This window comes from Syngnathus acus, chromosome 13, assembly GCF_901709675.1.
Source record: "Syngnathus acus chromosome 13, fSynAcu1.2, whole genome shotgun sequence".
NCBI lineage: Eukaryota > Metazoa > Chordata > Actinopteri > Syngnathiformes > Syngnathidae > Syngnathus > Syngnathus acus.
Window position 1 is genome coordinate 12,186,406 of NC_051098.1, and position 20,581 is coordinate 12,206,986.

Consider the following 20,581-nt stretch of genomic DNA (forward strand, 5'->3'; position numbering starts at 1 on the left):
AGAGACCAAATATGGTATAACAAAGACAAAAGCAGAACCGGAAGTCTAGTTGACTAGAGGGGCCTTAATGGCCAACGTGAAAAGTACTTAATGGACCGAAAATTTGGATTTCTTGCAATTGGGCCATTATCATGGCAAGTTGCATTATAAACAATGTTAACTAAGGTAGACCAAAAATTTTACTTACATTGTTGATGCTTTTTGTTGTTTTCCACGTCGAGCCTTTGAGCCACACGTGAATCCAAAGTCGCAGCGTTTGTTGGTAAGTTTTCCGCGCTCGCTTCAGCAACTTTAACTTTAAACATTATTATTATTATTTTTTTTTTTATAACTGCCTCTCTTTGGAAATGTTTTGTTCGATACAAATCTGCCATTTCCATCTACGATATATTTTTCTTGTTTCAAACTAGCATTAGTCCGCCAAGCTGCTGACATTCTTCTACTGATTTATGGCAAATTGGTCTTGATGAATTAAAAAAAATACTTGCCGGCACTCTTGAAAAAAAAAAAAAAAAAACGTTTTTCAAAGGGATAACACGCAGAGTGTGACAAATTACCACGTTAAATTACATTTGCATTCGCACATAGTGTCGACAGGTGGTAAATTAACTGAAGAGGCGATCACGTGACGTCGGTGTGCTGCAATGCTGCTGTTATACACCAGGGGTCAGCACAACACTTCTTTTGCAGAATATTATAGGCAACGACAAACGCGAATGTTAAAAAAATTCCCAATGTATAGCCACTTTATACTACTCTACATGCTTTTCAGTCTTTTTAATGTTTTTTTATTTTATTTTTTCAGGAGATGTTGCAAATTATTTAACCATTCGCTGCCACTGAGTGTCGCTGTGAACTCGTGGTTTAATTGCTGTCTCTTTGATCGTGACCGGACTCCTGATTAATTGACATTTCTGTTTTGTATCATTTTTGATAATAGGGACTCCATAATGCACTCAAATGAAATATATTATCGTTTTATCTTTGAAGCATTTAATGCGTCAACATTGATACTGATTCAACAATACTACGGTGGGAATTTTGAATATAAATGCCCTTCAATTGCAAGAAAGCGATAGTAAAAATTATCTATTCGTTTTGCGGTAAGTTACAAAATAAGTATAAAGTTGGTATCCTTTATGACCTTCAAAGTAAGAGTTGCTGGCGTGGATGTTCCAACGACACTGTCGGGATGTCTTTTATTTTGAAACTACAAACAGGAAGTTATAATTTGATGATTTCTAGCTGGCTTCCCAGCGTGTATACTACGGTGTGTGCGTAAACAGAGGACTCTGTCTGCTCATGTTGGCAGCGAAGAGGAGCAGGTCGGACTGCGGCACGTTACACCGGACTGCACGGACCGCCGCGGCCGCTCGGATGACGACATGGCGTCCGAATCGACCCGGAGATTCACCAAGAACCTGCTGAAGCCCGGGAGCGCAGCGGAGATACGCCAGACAGCCTGCAACGCTGTCAGACACTCTGCAGTGGCGGTGAGTGAAACGAGTCGGTGTGAATTGTCACTAAAAAAAAAAAAAAAAAAATTGAAATTGCATTACCACTTGTGGGCTCACTGCGCTAGCCGAGCCTCTTAAGTAGAGGGGACGTCATGAGTACCCATCCTCTGCAGACCGCTGCCCTCTTCCAGCTGTGCAGGATCTGCCATTGACATTCATCTTGCATCTTTCTATGCAGTGCAGGCGTCAGTGCAGCAATGCTTCGTTTTTATTGATCCCACGGGGGGCGGGTGGTGGCATCCACTGTTTTTAAATGCTTAATATGTCTCACTTGCTTTCTTTTAGTTCCTCATAAACCTGCACAATGGCTTGAAATGTGATTTGTTTCCAATGCTTCTGGATGAATGAAATAAATAGTGGCTTGGCTCTAGGTTAGTGGGCTGCTTCTGGAAAATGGAGGAAGGGAGCCGGGCGGGAAAATGAGAGCAACCAATAGACTGTATTTGCAAGCAATTTTTGTCCTATTATGTGACTATATTTGGAGAAAGGTAGGCTCCAGTGGGTGTGTCACGCATCATAGAAAGGAGACTCTCATGACATATAAATGGGAGGAGGGGTGAGGGGAGTGGAAGAAAAAAAAAAAGAGGCAGCCAAACAATATAGTATACAAAGCAATTTTATTTATTTTTTTGAGTGGAGGACAAAATCTTGAGCTTTTTTTTCTTTCTTTTTCTTGATACGAGTATATCTGTGCTGAAGATTTGCATAAAGAAAGGTCACACCTCTTCACTCTCCTCCGCTTTTCATTCTCCTCACTGTACTGTTAGTGTGTCAGTAGGACACAGCTCAGCGGAGTGCACAATTGATTGCAATACAAGAACGGTGGACGTTCCTTTTTTTTTTAGTTTTTTATTGTGGAAATTGCAGAATGTTTTTAGTTTTGGGCGCTGCCCAGTAGACAATGAATTTAATGTGAATTCAATATAGTAAAAATAATATCAATTTTGTAAAAATATCAATTTAGGATTTAATTTGAATTTAATGCCGATCAAGCAATTTTCAGTTGTGCTTATTGGATGTACATAATAAGGATTTACATGCGATACAAATAACAAGCTCAGCTCCTCGAAGGGACTTGTGTAAAATGGACTTTTAATTATTTGTATACAAATTTTAGGTCTCCAGAGTGCCTGCTTACCCATTACGTGTGGAATTAAACAAACAAATGTTTTTATCTGCTTATTCCTGACAATGTTTATGTGAACAATCTGTTTGGCACTTACCCCCCTTCCCCTTATGTAACAACGTGAAAAATTTGCATAATTACCATCACCCCCTTGACCAATTCTCTGCCAATGAGTAGATATCCTGGCCAAAGTTCCAGAGCGAAAGAATCAGTGCCAGTTGTTAGCAAGAGTGACTTGAGCAAGGTAGGCAGAGCTGCATTGTTTTGTTGAATAGCGTTAGTCATGTTCCCGAAATGTGTTTATACCACACGCCGGGTTCTGCTTTCGCATGTAGAGGCAAGTAGGCAGACGCTCTCCTTTCCATTAAACAAAAGCAGCAGTGCAGTGGATGCAAAATCCTGGAACTTGAAGGCATCCCGGATTCCGAGCTGTAGCTTGGGGACTTCGGGTTAAACGTGTGTCTAAATGTGCTGGTATGAAGCAAGCGCTCAGCGCAAGCTAAGCGGGCGTGTAAAATGTCCACCGGCGTTTTGGGCGCATGGATGTTTTTGTCAGTGCGTTAATGCATGGCCCTTTTTTTGTTGGTGAAAGAAACCAGGTCAGCAGAATCGGGCCCTTTGGCGTAACATTCATTGAAGCGTGAGCCTCTCATTGACCAACCTTTCTCTCACTTTCCCTTTCATTTCTGCTCATTCGTTCGTTTTAGGAGCTTTCTGTACCGTTGTAATGCTAAAATGGAAATCTGTTTCTCATTTGAGAGCCGATAAACTGGATTAGAATAATTTTTGTCACCCTCTGCCGCCTTATTTTATTGCGACTCTTTCCAGAAAACAACAGGTAATATCCACACGTGGCATCCTTTTGGCCAGTGTGGCCTACAGGGGAGCAACTACATGACATATTGTGGAGTTGGATGCCAGCCACACTAAGCAGCAAACATCACACGCGTGCCCTTGCACCTCGTTCTATAGGCTCGTATCCATTTGGGCGGCTACGATTATTGAGCCTTTGTTATCGGATGGATGTAGCAAAGTTGCCATGGTAATGTGGAAAGACCAATCTCGCAGGCAAGTACTATTCTATCTGTTCCATGAGGGGGGGAAAAAAAAATCTAAGAACTGAATCTTAGAGCTGTTGAGATTAATCGATTAATCGACAACTAATCGATTATTTAAATAATCAACAGGTACTATTTTGATAACCGAGTGATTTTTTTTTTTTTTTTTTTTTTTGGGAGACATTTTTCAATTTCAAATTGGCTAAATCGTCTCGTGTCAGCCTGTCATTTATTTTCGAAGTCTTTCATGAAAATACACTGCTCATCACTGTTGCGACATTTGCAAGCATCTGCTTTTACTTCGGTTGGTGAGTACATGAATCTGTCTTACATGACATTATTTGTTTTGTTTCAAACACTAAACTATACCAGATAAACAATACTAATTGGTTAGTAAACAGTAAATGGTGGAACATTTGTTTTGTTGAATACTTGCATGCAAAATAATATTTGATTCGATTAATCGATGGAAAAAGACAGCCCGAATGGATTTGAGGTTTCACTCTCTAAGTCCAAAAAAACAAACACAAAAACCGCACACGGAAGAATATAAACAACATGAGGAACAAGTTTCATTTTTTATTAAACACTCAAAAACATTGGTCTTTTTTCCTCAGCATTCCCACAATATTACATAATCACTTATTGTTGTAGCTTTCTGGCCACAGTCGCCAAAATGATGAAGCAACAACTATGCGGTTTTCCACCCAAACACACACATATCAAGATGACCACTTCAAATATTTATAATAAACCCAATAAATCCGTAGTGCTCTTCCTGGAAGGTAGAAAAGCCATTTGTGTGAAAAAGTGAACGTCACCCCGAAAGATCACACAACCTTTCTTCCCCATATTTTCACATTTTTATCAACAACCTGAAGCCTCCGACTAAGCGAAAGGTCACATCTGCCCAACATGTGTGTTTATTTTTTTTCCCCCCGACTTTCTCAAGCTTTGCCCAGTCTGTTGTCTTACTTGCTGCCAGAAAGACGTGCAATTTATCAAGCATCTGCTCTCTGATCCTCCAAATGGACTTCTTTGGCATTCCTTATGCTGGTTTTTTTTTGTTTGCTTGAGCTTGGGGTGTTTTTCCTCTTGTAATAGTCCCTCCCTGTAATCGTCGGGCGGCTCTTGGAGTGATATAATTCTACCGGGCATGTCTGTCTCTGTCTGGAGCTATAATGTGTGTCAGACAGGGTTTGAGCAATTGGGGGGCATCATGGGTAGATATTCGTCCGGGGTCTTTGCTGTCAGCTTGAGTGCGCTCTCTCTTCACGACACGTTGATTTGCCTGGGGTGCATCGTGCTTGACTTGTGACCTGCCAAGTTATACACGGAGCACATAGCAGCGTGTCTAAAAAATAAAAAAAAACAGAATAAGACTGCTATGCTGAAAATCAATTGCCCCCTGAGAAGAGGAACTGCTTATATTAGCAGCCAAGCTACCCGTTAGCCGTGCCGCTGTTACCACGGCAACAGAGGAAGGTCAATTAAGATGGAATTCTAACAGGAAGCGCTGCTATCATCACTCTTTGTATATCTCGTCTCCTTTATCCGGCCCACAAGATGTATTTTTTTTTTTACTGTTTTGTAAAACTGTGTCTTGTAATTTATATGTTGCTGCTTTAATGAGACAAGGATCGAGCTCAGCTCAGTTATTAAGGCCATAAAAAAAATGGAAACCCAGAGTGAAATTGGTCGTTAGAGTACTTTCCCTTAATAATGCTGATATTAGTCATTTCATTTGTACCTGTAGCTCGAAAGCAAAGAACTTCTGTTGCGAAGGTAGTCTCGGCCTCTCGCGTCCACATCGACGCAACGTTGTAAACGCGACAGGGGGGTCACATTGAAGCATCGCCTGGCAGCTGCCGTCCTCTTTGTCAGCTCAAGTGCGTACTCGTACGGGCACAAACAGTGATTTATTGTCTCTCGGGAACACGCGCCATTGCTATTGCCCCCATTAGCTAAATGTACAAGGACACTTCATTAGGTACACGTTGTAAGTTAGCATTGGCGGCGTTCTCGTTCACACCTGCAAGTCGCAGTTTACTAAGAGACAAATGCACATCTATTTATTTTTGCGAAACATTTTTGGTTCAGTCTGGCTGGCCTCATCCTCAACGTTTTATTTATGAGATGTTAACGCCTTGTTTCATCACCCGCATTCGCAGACAGGCTAGAAAGGAAACGGGATTAGACAAGATGAATACTTCTTTGACCCTTTGTTATGACTCAAAATGCAGACTGGGCCGCTTGATAACAGTGGGACCGTGCACGGCCAGGACTTGGTGTGTATCTTCTTCTCAATGACTCATTCAGAGAGCGAGAGAGAGAGGACAGAGAAATAAAAGCAAAGAGAAGAGCAAGAGGAAACAAAAAGAAAGTCTGTGCTGTGTCTAGATGAATCAGGCCACTGTTTGGAATGATGCTGCATAGTAAGCATAACATGGCTGAATGTAATCACAAATATTAAACCTTCTGGATTTTCATCTGATGACAGATTAAGAGAAGAAAATCCGGTCACGGTGGTGTCGGCAATTCCTCTGTTCAGAACTTTGAGTGTATCTGAAGCCTCCCAGACCAGCCTCAACCTTCAAGGATGCCACCGTGCACTTGGCTATCTAACGTCTTCATAGGCCTCGGGGTGGATAAGGGGGGGAGGTACTAAGAATAGTCCACTGACTCTCTTGTGCGTGAATTGAAGTGTTGTGTCTCTGCTTCACTCTGCATTCCAGAGTAGGAGGCCTGAATATGCCACCGCCATTACAGTCTGCCCCCTCCGCGCCTTCTTTTGCCCCAGTGCCCTCGCCCTTGAGCATCCATTCAAACACGCTTTACTGACAAGCTTTTATCTAGCTTTTACACAAAATTTGAATTTGCATTTCAACAAGGGTGTGTAGACTTTTTATATCCGCTAGACCAGGGGTTATCAACGGACTGTAAAATGTGCGACTATAGATTGGTTGTTGAATTTTTCTGCAAAGTTGCTCTGAAGCAAGGCACCAAACTGCAATCGGCGGTTCCATCTTTTGTCGACTCCCTCAATTTTCTCCTCAAGGGAACTATCCAGTCCTCTTCCGCTTCTTCAAATCAATGACAAGAAAGCGAGCATGGGATGCAATAACTTCTCCGAGCTCAAGCCAAAATCTGGAGCTGTTAGAACAGAACCATTAATCCATTTTACACCCTCCAAGATCCGCCTGTCTGACCGATCCATGTAGGCTTTGATCAGCCTGACTCAGTCAACAATAATCCTGCACGGACGGACCTGTCCCTTTTGACCTGATAGCAGAAGCTATAAAAAAAAAAAAAAAGAGCGATTTGAGATGAGCTGCCATTATTAATCTTTTGACACTAGCGCCAAGCCCGGGTGGAGCTGCACTGATAAAATCATTTTGTCTGTGTCTTTGGCACAGAACAGATAGAAGAAGGGTTGACTCTCTTGTTGCCAATGTAATAGAGCTATTGAGGAAAATGAAGGTGAAGGTACCGTTATTAATCGAGCCTTTCTTAATTTACCTAAATCTCAAGGGTTATTGAATTCATTGCATTTTTATTTGAAAGTGCAGTACAGTGGTACCTTGACTTACTAGTTTAATTTGTTTAATGACCAAATGAGTAACTTCATTTTGTTTACTATAAGTGTTTTGTGCCTTCAAGGGGCGTGGCCTAGTGAGTGATGTCAGGAACTGTTGAAACATCTTTGTGTGAGCATTTGCGTGTGAGCTGTGGATGACATCAGGAGTGTTGTCATTCTTATTTGTGCGGTTGTTTGGTTGTCTCGTTCGATTTTAATCAGATATTTGTCAAGATATTTGTTTTTGGCTTTGTATTGCTTTAAAATGAAAAAAACATTCATTCGTACATTGGTATCTATTTTTCTGGAATATTGGCGGTCAGGAAGAATGCTGACGGCTCTGTCTTAAAGCTCAAGTTCAAAGCGATTCTATTCTAGTTCTAGTTGCCTCAGTCGGATACTAAAAGAGGTCCGCTGACTTGCATTTTAAAGGCAACCTGGCTAAATTGCTGAGTCGCAGCAAGTCATAAAATGCGTGCTGAATTCAGAGAAACGGGATTAACCCTTCGCTTTGTCCGTCAATGCTGATTTATCTTATGTACTTTGAATGTACTTTTAGCGTGCTTTGTAAAAGTGAGCTGGAAGTAGACCTGTAGCGGAAACAAACAGAGGGAGGGAAGCTCTAAATCAAGGAAATGGGGGAGGAAAATTTGGGAGATGAACGAGGAGGAAGGGCAGGGTTAGATGAATGAAAACACAGGCGGAAAAGTCTTCAGTCTTTGGTTGAGCGTTAGCAGTTTGTAATATCGTACCTTTTTTTTTTTCTTTTTGAACATTCATTGAATCCATAAGGTGGGTGCGAATGTTTCGTGTAGGACTCTCAGTGTAATAGGTCTCGGTTTTGATTGAGGATGGATGGAACAGGTTCAGGGTGAGGCCACACTTTTCAAGCTGACAGAGTTACAGGAAGCAGCAATCATCGGGGATAATTTCCGAGTGACAGCGGCCTCGACATGCGGTGGAACCGGAGGAGGGATCGCGGCTTTTTCCGAGTTTGACTTGGCTCCGATACAGTCAAGTTTCATCGTGGTTGCACGCTCACCCCCCCCTCCTGTTTTTTACCTAGTCCGGAAACAAGAGCCGTGTAACTGGCTCAAGTGGGATCGCAGCGGACAGATGGCGGAGCTGGGAGGCGAACGGTGCTTCCGTGTTATTATATTGCAATCTTAGGCTTTGATGAGCAGATGAATATCAGCGCAGCAGGGTGAAGTGAACCTTTCATTGCTTTTGCTTGCTTTGAATTAATGTCTCATGAAAGTCCGTGTTAAAGAGCGGCTCTGTTGCCTGCTGCTGTTGTTGTTAGAAACAATCCCCTGGAGAACAAGCATTAACCTGTTTCTCATTTAAACAGCCTTTTTTTTTTTAAGTTTCATTGTACCTCCAAACAGCCCTCCATGAAAATGTTGCTCCCTCATCCAGTTGTAGAATCATTGCGAATATTATCGGATGTTTGAACAATGCCGCTGAGGCCCGGGACAGGCTTGAGCAGCAAGGAGGGATGCCATGTGGGAGAGGGAATTAATGAGGTTGCAAATATGCGACACTAGTTCTGTGTCTCTCTGGTGCTACTGCTGCTCCATGTTTGCTAAATAAAATCTCTTGTGTGACTCGTTTTATGACTTCCAACATAAAATGCTTACACAGGATTTTAGATGAATGGGAGCGGTGGTTTATACAGTGACGCTTTAACTGCAACTCAAAAATATCTCCTCGTTAAAATAAATGTATTTCAACTTGACATAGCTCACATTGCTTCTGTAGCAATTATTTTTAAATTTGGTTAAAAAGAAAATGGATTGAATTAAAAAATATGCAGTTTTTATTTCATATATTTGGTATCAATATTATTTTTATATTTAATAATTCAAAATAGGTCGTTTTAGAGCTGTGATTTTAATACTGCACTATTTTTCAGACCATCAGAATCTAATCCAAGCTTATTTTATTTACTACTACTTATTTTCTACTTTGAAATACAATTATAACATAATTAAATTGAATATAAATGCTGTCTGTCTACATGTGTTGCTCCACCGTTTGTGCTCAAATTTCTATTGCTTAAATAGTGTTAACGCCATGACACCTAAGCTAATGTTAGCACTAAGCTTAGCAGTCAAGTGTAACGTGCAATTCTCTTTGTTTGTCGAAACTATCCGAGGAATTTAACTGCTTGAAGACTTTTTTCAAAAAACAATTGTTCCATATCTGACAAGTTGCGGCTTGTTGTGAAGTTGACAGTACAACAACAATTGAGCCCCTTCTTCCTCACACACCCTTTCCCAGCAATTGCTCCTCACAAATCTCCACCCCATCTCCTTTCTTCCCAAAACATCCATTCTGCCTCCGGATTTCACTTCTCAGTTAAAGACATTTTAATAGCTTCCTTTTCTAAATCAACCGAGCAGATTGTATCTTTGGCTCTCAGCGCCTCCTGTAGATTGTGTTTTAAAGTAACAGCAGATGGGCGAGAGTTGAGGATGCTTGCTCAGCCTGTTGTGTTTCGCTCTCAGCACTAGATGGCATTGATAGCGTACGTCTTCCCGTCGCCTCCTCAACTTCACAAGACATCATCATTAACAGCTAGTTTGCTAGTTTTAACAGGAAATAGAGGACGATGTCTTTTCGGTGTGCGAAGGAAACTAAAAGGCCATTTTGTAGAGTGCACATCTGTGCTGAGGGGGGGTTGTAAAACAAAAATGGTGTGTTCCTTGGATTTGCTCCAAATTGTGAGGAATTCTCCATTGGCCCATGATTTAACAAGCCCCGGGAGATTTGAATTATAATTCTGTTCACAGATGGATATATAATCCAGCCGTGACAGGTAATGCCAAAGTTTCCTTGAGTAGAAGTAAACAGTCATTTGGAAGTATGGAACTTTGTTTTCCATTGTGTCACATTGTGAACGGGGTAGTAAATCATTTTTAACAAGTGGGCATATAACATAATGGGATTTTTTTTTTTTTTTTTAAATTGTTTGGAATCAATACTAATTTCGAAAGTAGCTCAGTACAACACTCACTGGTTTTTACCGTCTTCCTGTTTGTGGACGCTGAGGTTTTTCTGAGAACAGCTCTCTGTGAATTCACTCGCTGAGAAAATACATTATGAGAAATTCAATTGATCAAGTGTAGGGTCAAATTTAACCATTTTGCACTAAGCAGTCCCACAACACATTGACGGGTTAGCTAACTGCTAGCCAAAAAGTTTTTAAGAGGCTCACCTTGTGTAGGGAATACAAGGTCTTTCTTAACTGACAGACGCCGGTCGCCATGGAAACCAGAGAATGTTTTCCCCCCTCAAAACTCATCAGGGTTCTGCACCACATCAAACAACACATTAGCCCGCTGCCAGCTCTCAGGGAACCTCGGTATAGCCGAGCTAACTGCTTACGAGGCAACCTCCAGTAGTTTTATCAGGCCTTCATCTGTAGGTTCTCCTTTTTGGAAGCCATTAAAACGGCACACGGTTATCTATATTGTATAAATAGTCGGACCACATGTGTTTAGCACGACGCATGCGCACGAATAAAAGCCGAGCGGTAGGTTAGTTCTTCGCACAGCTGGGAAGCATTAGCGGCACAAATTGATGGCGGCGCTCTGCCCCCTGATGATGTCACCGTTTTCAGTTTTTGACATACATTGTGCATGTGCAAAGCCGTATGCCTATTTAAAGGCGTACATTGAAACTCGCATTTATACCCAACAGCTGTTTTCATTTCACTTTTTAACTGTCACATGAGTAATTGTTTGCTGCGGCCTCAGTCGTTTCCTCATTTTTTATTTTTTTTATTTTTTTTTTTTTACATGAAGTCACGCTAAGACTAATGGTTATTGGCTGACACGTATCCTGTTCGTCTCTTCTCGGCTAACAACAGTTCAGTTTGGAACAGTAAACCGTATTCTGGCTTGTGTTTTCATTGTGGCGTGCGTAGGCGGGGATGATGATAACGTTGTCAGCTATGTAAATAGAATGAAACGTACCATTTCCAATACAATAGAAAAAATCAAGAATGCTGACTCGGGATTTATTTGCGTTTAGAATAGAAAATAACCAAGGGGGCTAAATCGGGTAACGATTTAGAGCTACTGCCTGTCAAATAGGTTTGAAGCTGTAGAAAAGATCAGCAAAGACAAAATAAATAACAGTAACATTTCACTTATTTCGTCAAACTCTATTGTTGCTTCGTGCAGGTTATAATTTATAAATCTGCTTGTTTTTGTCTTCATGTGGGTGGATGCACATCTGTTGTGCTTTTTATATATAAATGTAAACACTATATTAATGAGCGTTTCACGTGGGTGGTGGAGCCAAGTAGCAACTTGACACGGGTCTATTTGGACTAATTATGACCTAAGAAGATCACCATGGATGCCTCAGTGGGGAGGAAACAGCGTGAGAATGTGTGGATCTATATGCCATGTGTCGCTTGATAAAAGGTCTGCGGAAAACGATGCATACACAAATTAAACGTTTGATCAGTCTAGTATTTTCCCCCTCTGTTGACTACTTAATGCTGCTGAACATTAGGACGTGTCGTCTTAAAGATGATTGTGATAGTTGACTAGCATGATTATGCAAAAAGGGATTTCCAGAAGAAAAATGTAAAATTATAGTCTAGCTAATATGTACTGCATTACTGTTGAAAAAACGAATAAAACCAACCACAGATAAAAACAAGGTAAACAAGTTTGTTCTAGAGTTGGAACGGATTAAATGCATCTCCATTCATTTCAATGGCTCATGAGTGTTTTGGCGAACAAAAAGAGTATAGAATAAATTCAATTGGTGAACTAAGGTTCTGCTGTATTTCAGTTTTCTACAAAAACACTGTCTGAAGCCTCACACTGTAAAAAAACATAAGACATCAGATTTAATCTAGAGTGAATGAAAATTAGACAGCGGGACTGTTCTGTGCATTCTGTCGTCCACATGCTGCATGCTTCAACTGTAAATCCGCCCACCCCTTATTTTCCCTCCTCTTTCTGCTCTGTCGCTCTTAACAAGTCTGCAACAAGCTCCCTGGAGCCTCACGTACTGTTCATGTTGCCAGAGCCTTTAGTCTGGAGCGAAGTAGGTATGCTTTATGTGTCACGGGAAGAAACATACTGCTAAGTCTAATCTATGCACATTTATAAAAAAAAAAAAAAAAAACCCCGCTCAGTCTGCAGCAAAAGGGCGTGTTATCACTGCGGCACCACCAATGGTTTCTGCAAAGGCGCAGTCAGGGGAACTGGAAGGAGTGGTGGGATTGGGAAAGAGAATAATCAAAGAAAGTGCAGCAGAATGACAGGGAGGGAAAAGTGATGCTGTTTTTTTTGTGCATTGTAGCAGCTGCTTCTGGTCATCTGACGCTTATTGCATTCTGCCATTTGTCTGGGCGAGCTGGGCTGGGCTGGGCTGGTTTGGACTGTTCACAGATGCAGTCAATGTGTGTGTGTGAGGGAGTGAGAAAGAGAAAGAGAGAGAGAGAGGGGAAGATAGGGAGGGACGACGCCAAGGCTGGCTGTGTGTATTCTCACTCATAGCCACGGGAAGAACCGGAATCCGGAGCAGGGGGGTGGCGGAAGCTTGTAAAGGGAAAGGTTGCAGGCGGCTTAGTCGGGGATGGAGCCTCCGCTACTTGACAGGCTTTGAACGCAAAGGCTCAGCACCACTGGCTGGACCAGCGGCTGCTTTTGGACTTGATCGGGACAAGACACGGCAACAGGTGACACTTGCCCATCACTTGGTGTCAGCATCGAGGGGTTATTATGGGCTGCTCTGCCAGTGTGGTCCTACTTCTACGCTCAGTGGGTGGGGCAGACTGCGGTTACATGTGTACTCGGCTGGACCAAGCGTCAATGGATGCTGCTGCAACACCCACCCTGGAAGGCTACACAACTGCCAGCTCACCTCTGACCATCATTGTCATGGTAACCAGTACCGATGCACCGCTGCATAATGCATGTGTGGGTGGAACAGTAGTGTGTACAGTAGTCATTGTCAGAATCCATTTTTGTCATGTGTCCCCTTTGTGGTCGTTTTTGGAATTTTTAATCGTATATTGCTCATTTGAGCAGGATGATTTTTTTTGACATATCACGAGTCCTTTCAAAACTGAATGTCTAAAATGTTGTCCTTTCACACTTAGAAAAAATAAGATAATGTGAAATTTATGAGGTAACAATTGTTAGCTAATTCAATGTAGCCTAGCTAACCGCTAGGTAAAACGACTGTCATTCCTCGACAGGTGGTTCAAAAATGCATTTTCAATTGCTTTATTGAACAAATGCTAACAAAATAAACATGTAACAAGCACTTTGGCTGCCACAAATGATGCCCAGGTACTCAACTTGTAAATTAACTTCGCAAGTTAACAGGCCAGGCCCCGCCTTTTAAAGCCACACACATTCAAAGTCACAGGTACTACCATGTAGAACAGGAGGATTCTACTCATATGCACATTTTGGATTGGTATTCTGCAAAAATTAATTCATTTAAATAACCAGTAGAAGTACAATTATCATTTTTTGAAATATTCACCCCAGTCCTGATCAATTTTTTCTTTTTAGGGTATGTGATTGTGGGGCGGGGTCAATATGCCCTAAAATATAGAAAAATTGCTTCACGGTTTCTGGAACGAAACCCTCGTGATAAACGATTGTCCTCTCTATCTTAATTCAATTCTATAGATTTATATTTTTTAAACCGTTTGGTATGTGGGTTGTAGCCCCCCACAGCTGAGAGGTATAATGGGGAGGACGGAAATGAGGGGTGGAGAGTGAGGGTCATACATTAGGAATTTGCTCTCTGTGGGAACACTCTCCTTTCCCAACATATGGAGGAGAAGATGATTTAACTGACTGACTGAATGAATAAATAAATGCACACAGCAGCAATTGCGTCGAGCAATCAACGATCGGATTACATTAAGCTGAATGTTCCTAAACAACTTTTCAGTACAATGCTTGTATGTCAGCCACGTGTGAGGTATCTGTCTGGAACCACTCGTGTTGGCCGGATTTTTCTTTTCACCCCAAGCAGGACCCAGGTTTCTGCAAGTCCAGTGGAAAAATGTTCAAGTTTTGGCACAGTGTGATTTTTACACTCAGTTTCTTCTCTTGTTTCTTGCTTTCCCACCATAAACCTTTCACGTCTTTGTTCCTTTCTCTGGTCTCTGTGGTAAACTGGAGTTATGTTTTATACTTGCAAATCTTTTTTTTTACATTCTGCAAGATATCAGAGTATGAGTGGGGCTTTCATGACGATGCTGCAGTAGAAGGTAGCAAGCACGTTGACTCAGCATTTTGCAAGGGATCCAAGAATGAGTTGTTGTCATAATATTTTCATAACCCCAAAACAATGTAAAACAATTCTTACATCAGCCTTAAAAATAGATGTCGAAAAAATGCTGAAGAACACCGAAAAGTCAGCTCTTAGTACAGACTAGATATTTATTTTTACAGAATGACATCTCTGAAAAGACAGAGGCTTTAGCAGTGAACCCTGAGGAACGCCAGAATTTAAAAAATGCAAAAACAAGGAGTTGAGGGTAGCTGACACATATGATGAGGTTAGTTCAAGAGTTTTTCCAGGTTTTGAAACATGTTCAAATCTGAAAATAAAATTGGACTTCTTGCAATGTAAAAAAAAACAAAAAAACCTTTGCCATGATCATACAACCTCTGTTTATCATTTCCAACATTTAATATATTGTTTCATATTGTGGAACTGAAGGAAACACTCAAATTGACAAAGTAAGATCATTTTTTTCCATAACGCTTTGATGTAATGATCGAAAGCAGATGGCTCGTGCCTCTTGACTTCCTCTCTCTTCTCCCCATCCATCTTGTGTACCTCCGCTCTTCCACTCCAGACACGTCTCCTAACACCTCCTTCCTTTAGCAGCCAATAATAAATATACTTGACAATGACACCAGACCACCAGGAATATACCTTTTGGTTTCCCGCCAATGTCTCCATTCTTGGCCATCTGCAACGTTGAAAATGCTCCCCTTGTTTGCCAGTTCCTCTGCGGGGAATCCCTGAGCTGCAAGTCACGGCCTTTCTACGCGCCATCCTCACAGCTGTACTTTGTCGACAGCATCATCAGTCTGCTAAGTGGGAGCGGGGAGGCAACCGCGGGAGGCCGAGCGGAGACGTGGAAAGGTTAATAGGGTGGCGAGCAAGGGAGTAAAGCCGACAAGGGAATCAAAAAAAAGTTTGATGAGATGGAGAAGAAAGAAGTTAGTTGGAAGAAAATGGAGGATTCTGATGTTCAATAGGAGACCATTAACTTATTCATTACATGAGGACAGAAAACGACTTTAATTGGTCTCTCTGCTTTGAGTCTATGTAACACGTCAACTGTTCCATGCTCGTTTCCTCTGACTATTCTTCTGCTCTGAGGTTTTATCAGAGGAAGTGCTTATTTGTATGTGCACAAATGCTTTGACTCTGCCCAAACATCGCTGAACAGAAAGAAGAATTCTCATTTTACTGATTTTTTTTTCTCCACCTTATCTTATTTTATAAGGTTTTTTTTTTTTTTTTTTTTTTGCTGATGAACTTATTGATAAGGATTTAAGTCGGTGTTTGTCTACCATCTTGGTTGAAATCTCATTTGCCGGCAAATTTGGAACTTTGTGTGTGTGTGTGTGTGTGTGTGTGTGTGTGTGTGTGTGTGTGTGTGTGTGTGTGTGTGTGTGTGTGTGTGTGTGTGTGTGTGTGTGTGTGTGTGTGTGTGTGTGTGTGTGTGTGTGTGTGTGTGTGTGTGTGTGTGTGTGTGTGTGTGTGTGTGTGTGTGTGTGTGTGTGTGTGTGTGTGTGTGTGTGTGTGTGTGTGTGTGTGTGTGTGTGTGTGTGGTGTGTGTGTGTGTGTGTGTGTGTGTGTGTGTGTGTGTGTGTGTGTGTGTGTGTGTGTGTGTGTGTGTGTGTGTGTGTGTGTGTGTGTGTGTGTGTGTGTGTGTGTGTGTGTGTGTGTGTGTGTGTGTGTGTGTGTGTGTGTGTGTGTGTGTGTGTGTGTGTGTGTGTGTGTGTGTGTGTGTGTGTGTGTGTGGTGTGTGTGTGTGTGTGTGTGTGTGTGTGTGTGTGTGTGTGTGTGTGTGTGTGTGTGTGTGTGTGTGTGTGTGTGTGTGTGTGTGTGTGTGTGTGTGTGTGTGTGTGTGTGTGTGTGTGTGTGTGTGTGGTGTGTGTGTGTGTGTGTGTGTGTGTGTGTGTGTGTGTGTGTGTGTGTGTGTGTGTGTGTGTGTGTGTGTGTGTGTGTGTGTGGTGTGTGTGTGTGTGTGTGTGTGTGTGTGTGTGTGTGTGTGTGTGTGTGTGTGTGTGTGTGTGTGTGTGTGTGTGTGTGTGTGTGTGTGTGTGTGTGTGTGTGTGTGTGTGTGTGTGTGTGTGTGTGTGTGTGTGTGTGTGTGTGTGTGTGTGTGTGTGTGTGTGTGTGTGTGTGTGTGGTTGTAACAACTTCCTCTACGTCCACGTGCGCTGACACATAACGTGGAGACAGTTCTGCTTGTGATAAGCCACATGCAATGTTTGTTTAGTTGAGTAGTATATTTCTTTAAGCTTAGTTGTTTCTTTTTACATTTCGCTTCTACCATTTGGATTATTCCGTCTTCATAATGAGCTTAAGGAGCAAAATTACCCTAAGGAGGAAAATCAAGAGTAAACGCGTGAGGTCGGATTTCACCAGGTTGAGTATTGTATGTATTTAATAATATATTCCCTGATATCTACCTCTTCTATGTTTTTTTTTCTTCACTTTTCTAGTATTGTCTGAAAGAGCTGCTGCCAATGATGTGATTGAGTAGTTCAGTTCCTCTTCCCCCCCCCCCCCCAAGTGTGTAGAGTGCATTAAATTCAGGTCTATTACGGTAATCGGAAACTACAGAGAATTATTGTTTTTCAAATAATAAGCAAATCCAACTGTGTGGCTATCACTGATGCTTACATAACAGGCAGCTGTTCTCCAAATCACATTCTGTGACAGGTGTCATGTAAAATGTAAAATTCCACAGTGTGTACTTAGATAATCTGGAATATTTTACAAAATGTGTTTAATCAGCACTTCCAAGACTTAAATTGCTTGAGGTAAAATGATCTTTTTAAGACTAATTTACTAAAGCTCTTTTTTGTTATGGCATCTTAAATCTTACCAGCCTTTGTCAGAGAGTCAACCCAAACATGGCTGGTTGGCAGGATTTTTTTTATTTTTTATAATAATTGAATAATATATTTTTTTAATAATTGAAGTACCAGGAAGGAACAATTTTCTCTCCAAGTGTACTTTAATTCTTACATGCATTTTGGCCAATAATTGTAGTCAGTACATGAATCATTTTTAATTGTATGATGCTAGCCATGCTAATGCTAACACACCGTGTCCAGGCTGGCTCACCAATTTTGTAGAACAGAAGTAGGCGATCCACTGTTGTCATAGTAACCGGAGAGACACTGTTCTTCTGATTATATGGAAGCGAGTGCTAATAAAAGCTGCTTCTCAATGTTAAAATGAATGTCATGAAGTCTATAATGCTCTTGGAATATTGAAAAATCGGAATACTCGGATGAATGTTGGATGAATTAGCCAGACTAAAAAAAAAATAAAAAATAGATGCAGACAGCTAAAAGAAGTTTATTGATTTTTGATCCTGGTATTGTACATTAGCGTTAGCATACCATCTAGGATACCTTCAGTGAACTTTAGATGATCTTGGTTCCTGTTTGGACCATTAAAGTCGAAATACGTGTTGGGTGAAACACTCTTGTCACTACTCCACACATGTCAAACAAACTAGAGACTTCTTCTGCTTCCTCTAACTTTCTGGCTACCGTCTCCTCCAGCCTTCTGTGGTCTTCTGCTTTTTTTTTGCAGATTACAGAAGCGATGGTCTGTAATCTTTTCAACACATTGAAGAAGTCTTTTTCTCTGACTCACTGAGTATTACACACACTTTTGTTGTGGACATTTACAACCGTTCATTCATGTTTTCTTCGCACTATGTGACACCATAACCATAATGATTCAAATGGAAAGAAATCATTCTGTGAATATTTGTGTCCCTCTCGGTTCATGTTCGAAGTCACGTTTTGCGTCAGAGTGGTTGCTGTGTGCAAGTAGGACAAGTATTCTTGTACAGTGAGGAAATTCCAACCATATCATGGGTAGATTAAGTACAGCGAAGATATCTTCCTTGGCCTCAGTGTCATCAAGTGCTTTGGGGTGTGCCCCAGCAGTTCGCCTTCAGCGGTAATAGCCACTCGTGTACTTCCTGCGTGCTGTTTTTAGGTCCTCATGATGTCACAGCACCACAGGAAATGTTGAGATCATGACTTTTCTCCCCAGAATGGTCAGATTGTGTCGTGCCTATGGATAATTGACTGCCTCCAATGTTTTCACTGTGGCTGCATTCAAATCAGTCATTGCAAAAGTTATGTAAATTTCAAGACTCACACCAAGAAGAGTTTCGCCACTAAATGACTCACTGAGCTGCAGGAATATTAGTCGCTAAATGCAGAGGATAAAAAAATAGGCATTGTTTTATTGTCTGTCTACATGCGTTGCTGCACCGTTTGTGTTCAAACCGCTAATGTCTTTTTGGCGTTATGTGTTTTCGCAGCAAGAGAAGCCCAAGCTGATTGATCCGCTCGACTACGAGGCCGTCATCTCGGAAGTGGGAGCGGAGCTCAAGCAAGACCCTCTTAGAGAGCTACTGCTGTTTCCTGACAATGATTTCACAGTAAGTGTACATGCCCAGGTGCATTCAGGGTAGGAGCTTTTTGACTTTATCAGATCATAGTATAGCTTTCAAAGGAAGTGAGAGGGAATTCCCTTGTAGTATATATACAAGCGCTATGGCAGCTTGAAGAGAGTGAAAGTACAGAGATGCCTTTAATGTGTTACTAAGTAACTAGTAATCCTAACGGCAATGTCTGTTGCCATGGTGATGCATCTCTTCACTGTTCTTATCATCCCTGCAGGTATCCACAGTGCCCCAAGAGAGACGCACTCTCAGGTCAGCTGTTCCTGAAGGCGCAGAGCTTCAGGCTGAATGTCTGCTGGTCAGACAGGTCAGATGTCAACTGTGTTTGTGTTTCTTTTTTTTTTTTTTGTGGGGGGGGATGTTGTATGTTTACTGTATCTTAGCTGCGTGTAGTCAGTGAAGTCCATCCATCCTCTCCACCAGGCCTGCAAGTATTACAACTCGGATCTGAATGTGGTCCAGTTCAAGTATGATGACTACGCTGGAGACTACCGCCTGCTGCCAAGGTAATAACAACATTAACCTGAAACGCATTGAAGGAGAACAAGATGGCGGCGGTGGTTGTTGAGTTAAAAAAAAAAGAGTCAGAGAGTGGAAGGACAAAGCAATGCTTCATGGCTATGGAGGGCTGTTGGGTCCTAGATGGGACTGATCCAAAACAGTCCAGCGATTCAAACCACAGGAATGTTCTCTTTTTTATCCCATGGGTTGCCGGTGTCAGTTCACATGACCTCTGAACTAACCGGAAGTGCATTTAAAGCAGTGCGAGACAGATGTTAATGCCTTCAGTTAGTTTCTCTGCAGGCCTGAAGTCATTATGTGCATTTTGGTGGATGACACTAATGGGGTTATTAAAAAATAAAAAAAAGAAACAGAACACTGCCTCTCTGGGAAAAAAAAGTATTTCTCAGGCCTATTAAGTCCAACAGGTGCAGACTGTTGGACTTTCCTACACAAGGCCTTATAAAGTCTATCCTTAAAATTACACTGGATGCCAGAATATAAAATATTAAAAATGTAAATTTCTTTTTTATTTATTTGATTTTTTTCCAATTTATTTAATTTTATTTATTTAAACCAGTCATTAAATTTTGTTGATTCAAGCTCTTTTAGATTTATGACTGTTCACTGATAAAACTGTCAGTTTCCCCAGATGTCAGTATCCAGTGGTCTAAAGCAAACTTTGTGTAAACAAAAGCCAAACATGTATAGAAAAATAAACTCCACTGTTTGTACATGGAGTTAAGTGAAATGGAGTATAAACACTTGGCCAGCAGGAATATGCAACTAATGTAGGCTTGTGGTGCGTTGGACTGCAGCAACGTCCAGCCGCCAATCAGGAAGCATTCCTGCGTCACTCCGCAATCACCACAAATGCGCCGACTGCGGCGGTTATTTTCGACAGCTGTCACCACCACGTGACCTTCAGCAAAGTGTCTTTCCGCCAATGGAGTCATGAGCCAGGATCCTGCTCGACATTTCCGCACGCGCAAAGCAAAACAAAAGAGGCGGGGCTTATCTATTGACTCCGTGGAGCCACAGAGTGGATTAATTGTATAATCACCA

General features: G+C 41.6%; 1 protein-coding gene across 9 annotated transcripts in view; it reads left to right on the forward strand.

The window, feature by feature from the left end:
* The first annotated feature begins 1,268 nt into the window (after positions 1-1,268).
* dock10 (dedicator of cytokinesis 10) overlaps positions 1,269-20,581 on the forward strand; it is a 36,451-nt gene continuing 17,138 nt past the window's right edge. For 3 of the 9 annotated variants that reach the window (XM_037267797.1, XM_037267794.1, XM_037267799.1), the window contains exons 1-4: positions 13,029-13,190; positions 18,872-18,991; positions 19,233-19,322; positions 19,439-19,521. In XM_037267797.1, the coding sequence (XP_037123692.1) occupies positions 13,029-13,190; positions 18,872-18,991; positions 19,233-19,322; positions 19,439-19,521 (455 nt within the window). Of the gene's footprint in view, positions 1,494-12,737; positions 13,191-16,732; positions 16,955-18,871; positions 18,992-19,232; positions 19,323-19,438; positions 19,522-20,581 lie in introns of those variants that run through there. The other 6 variants (XM_037267793.1, XM_037267800.1, XM_037267796.1 and 3 more) reach the window with 5 other exon arrangements.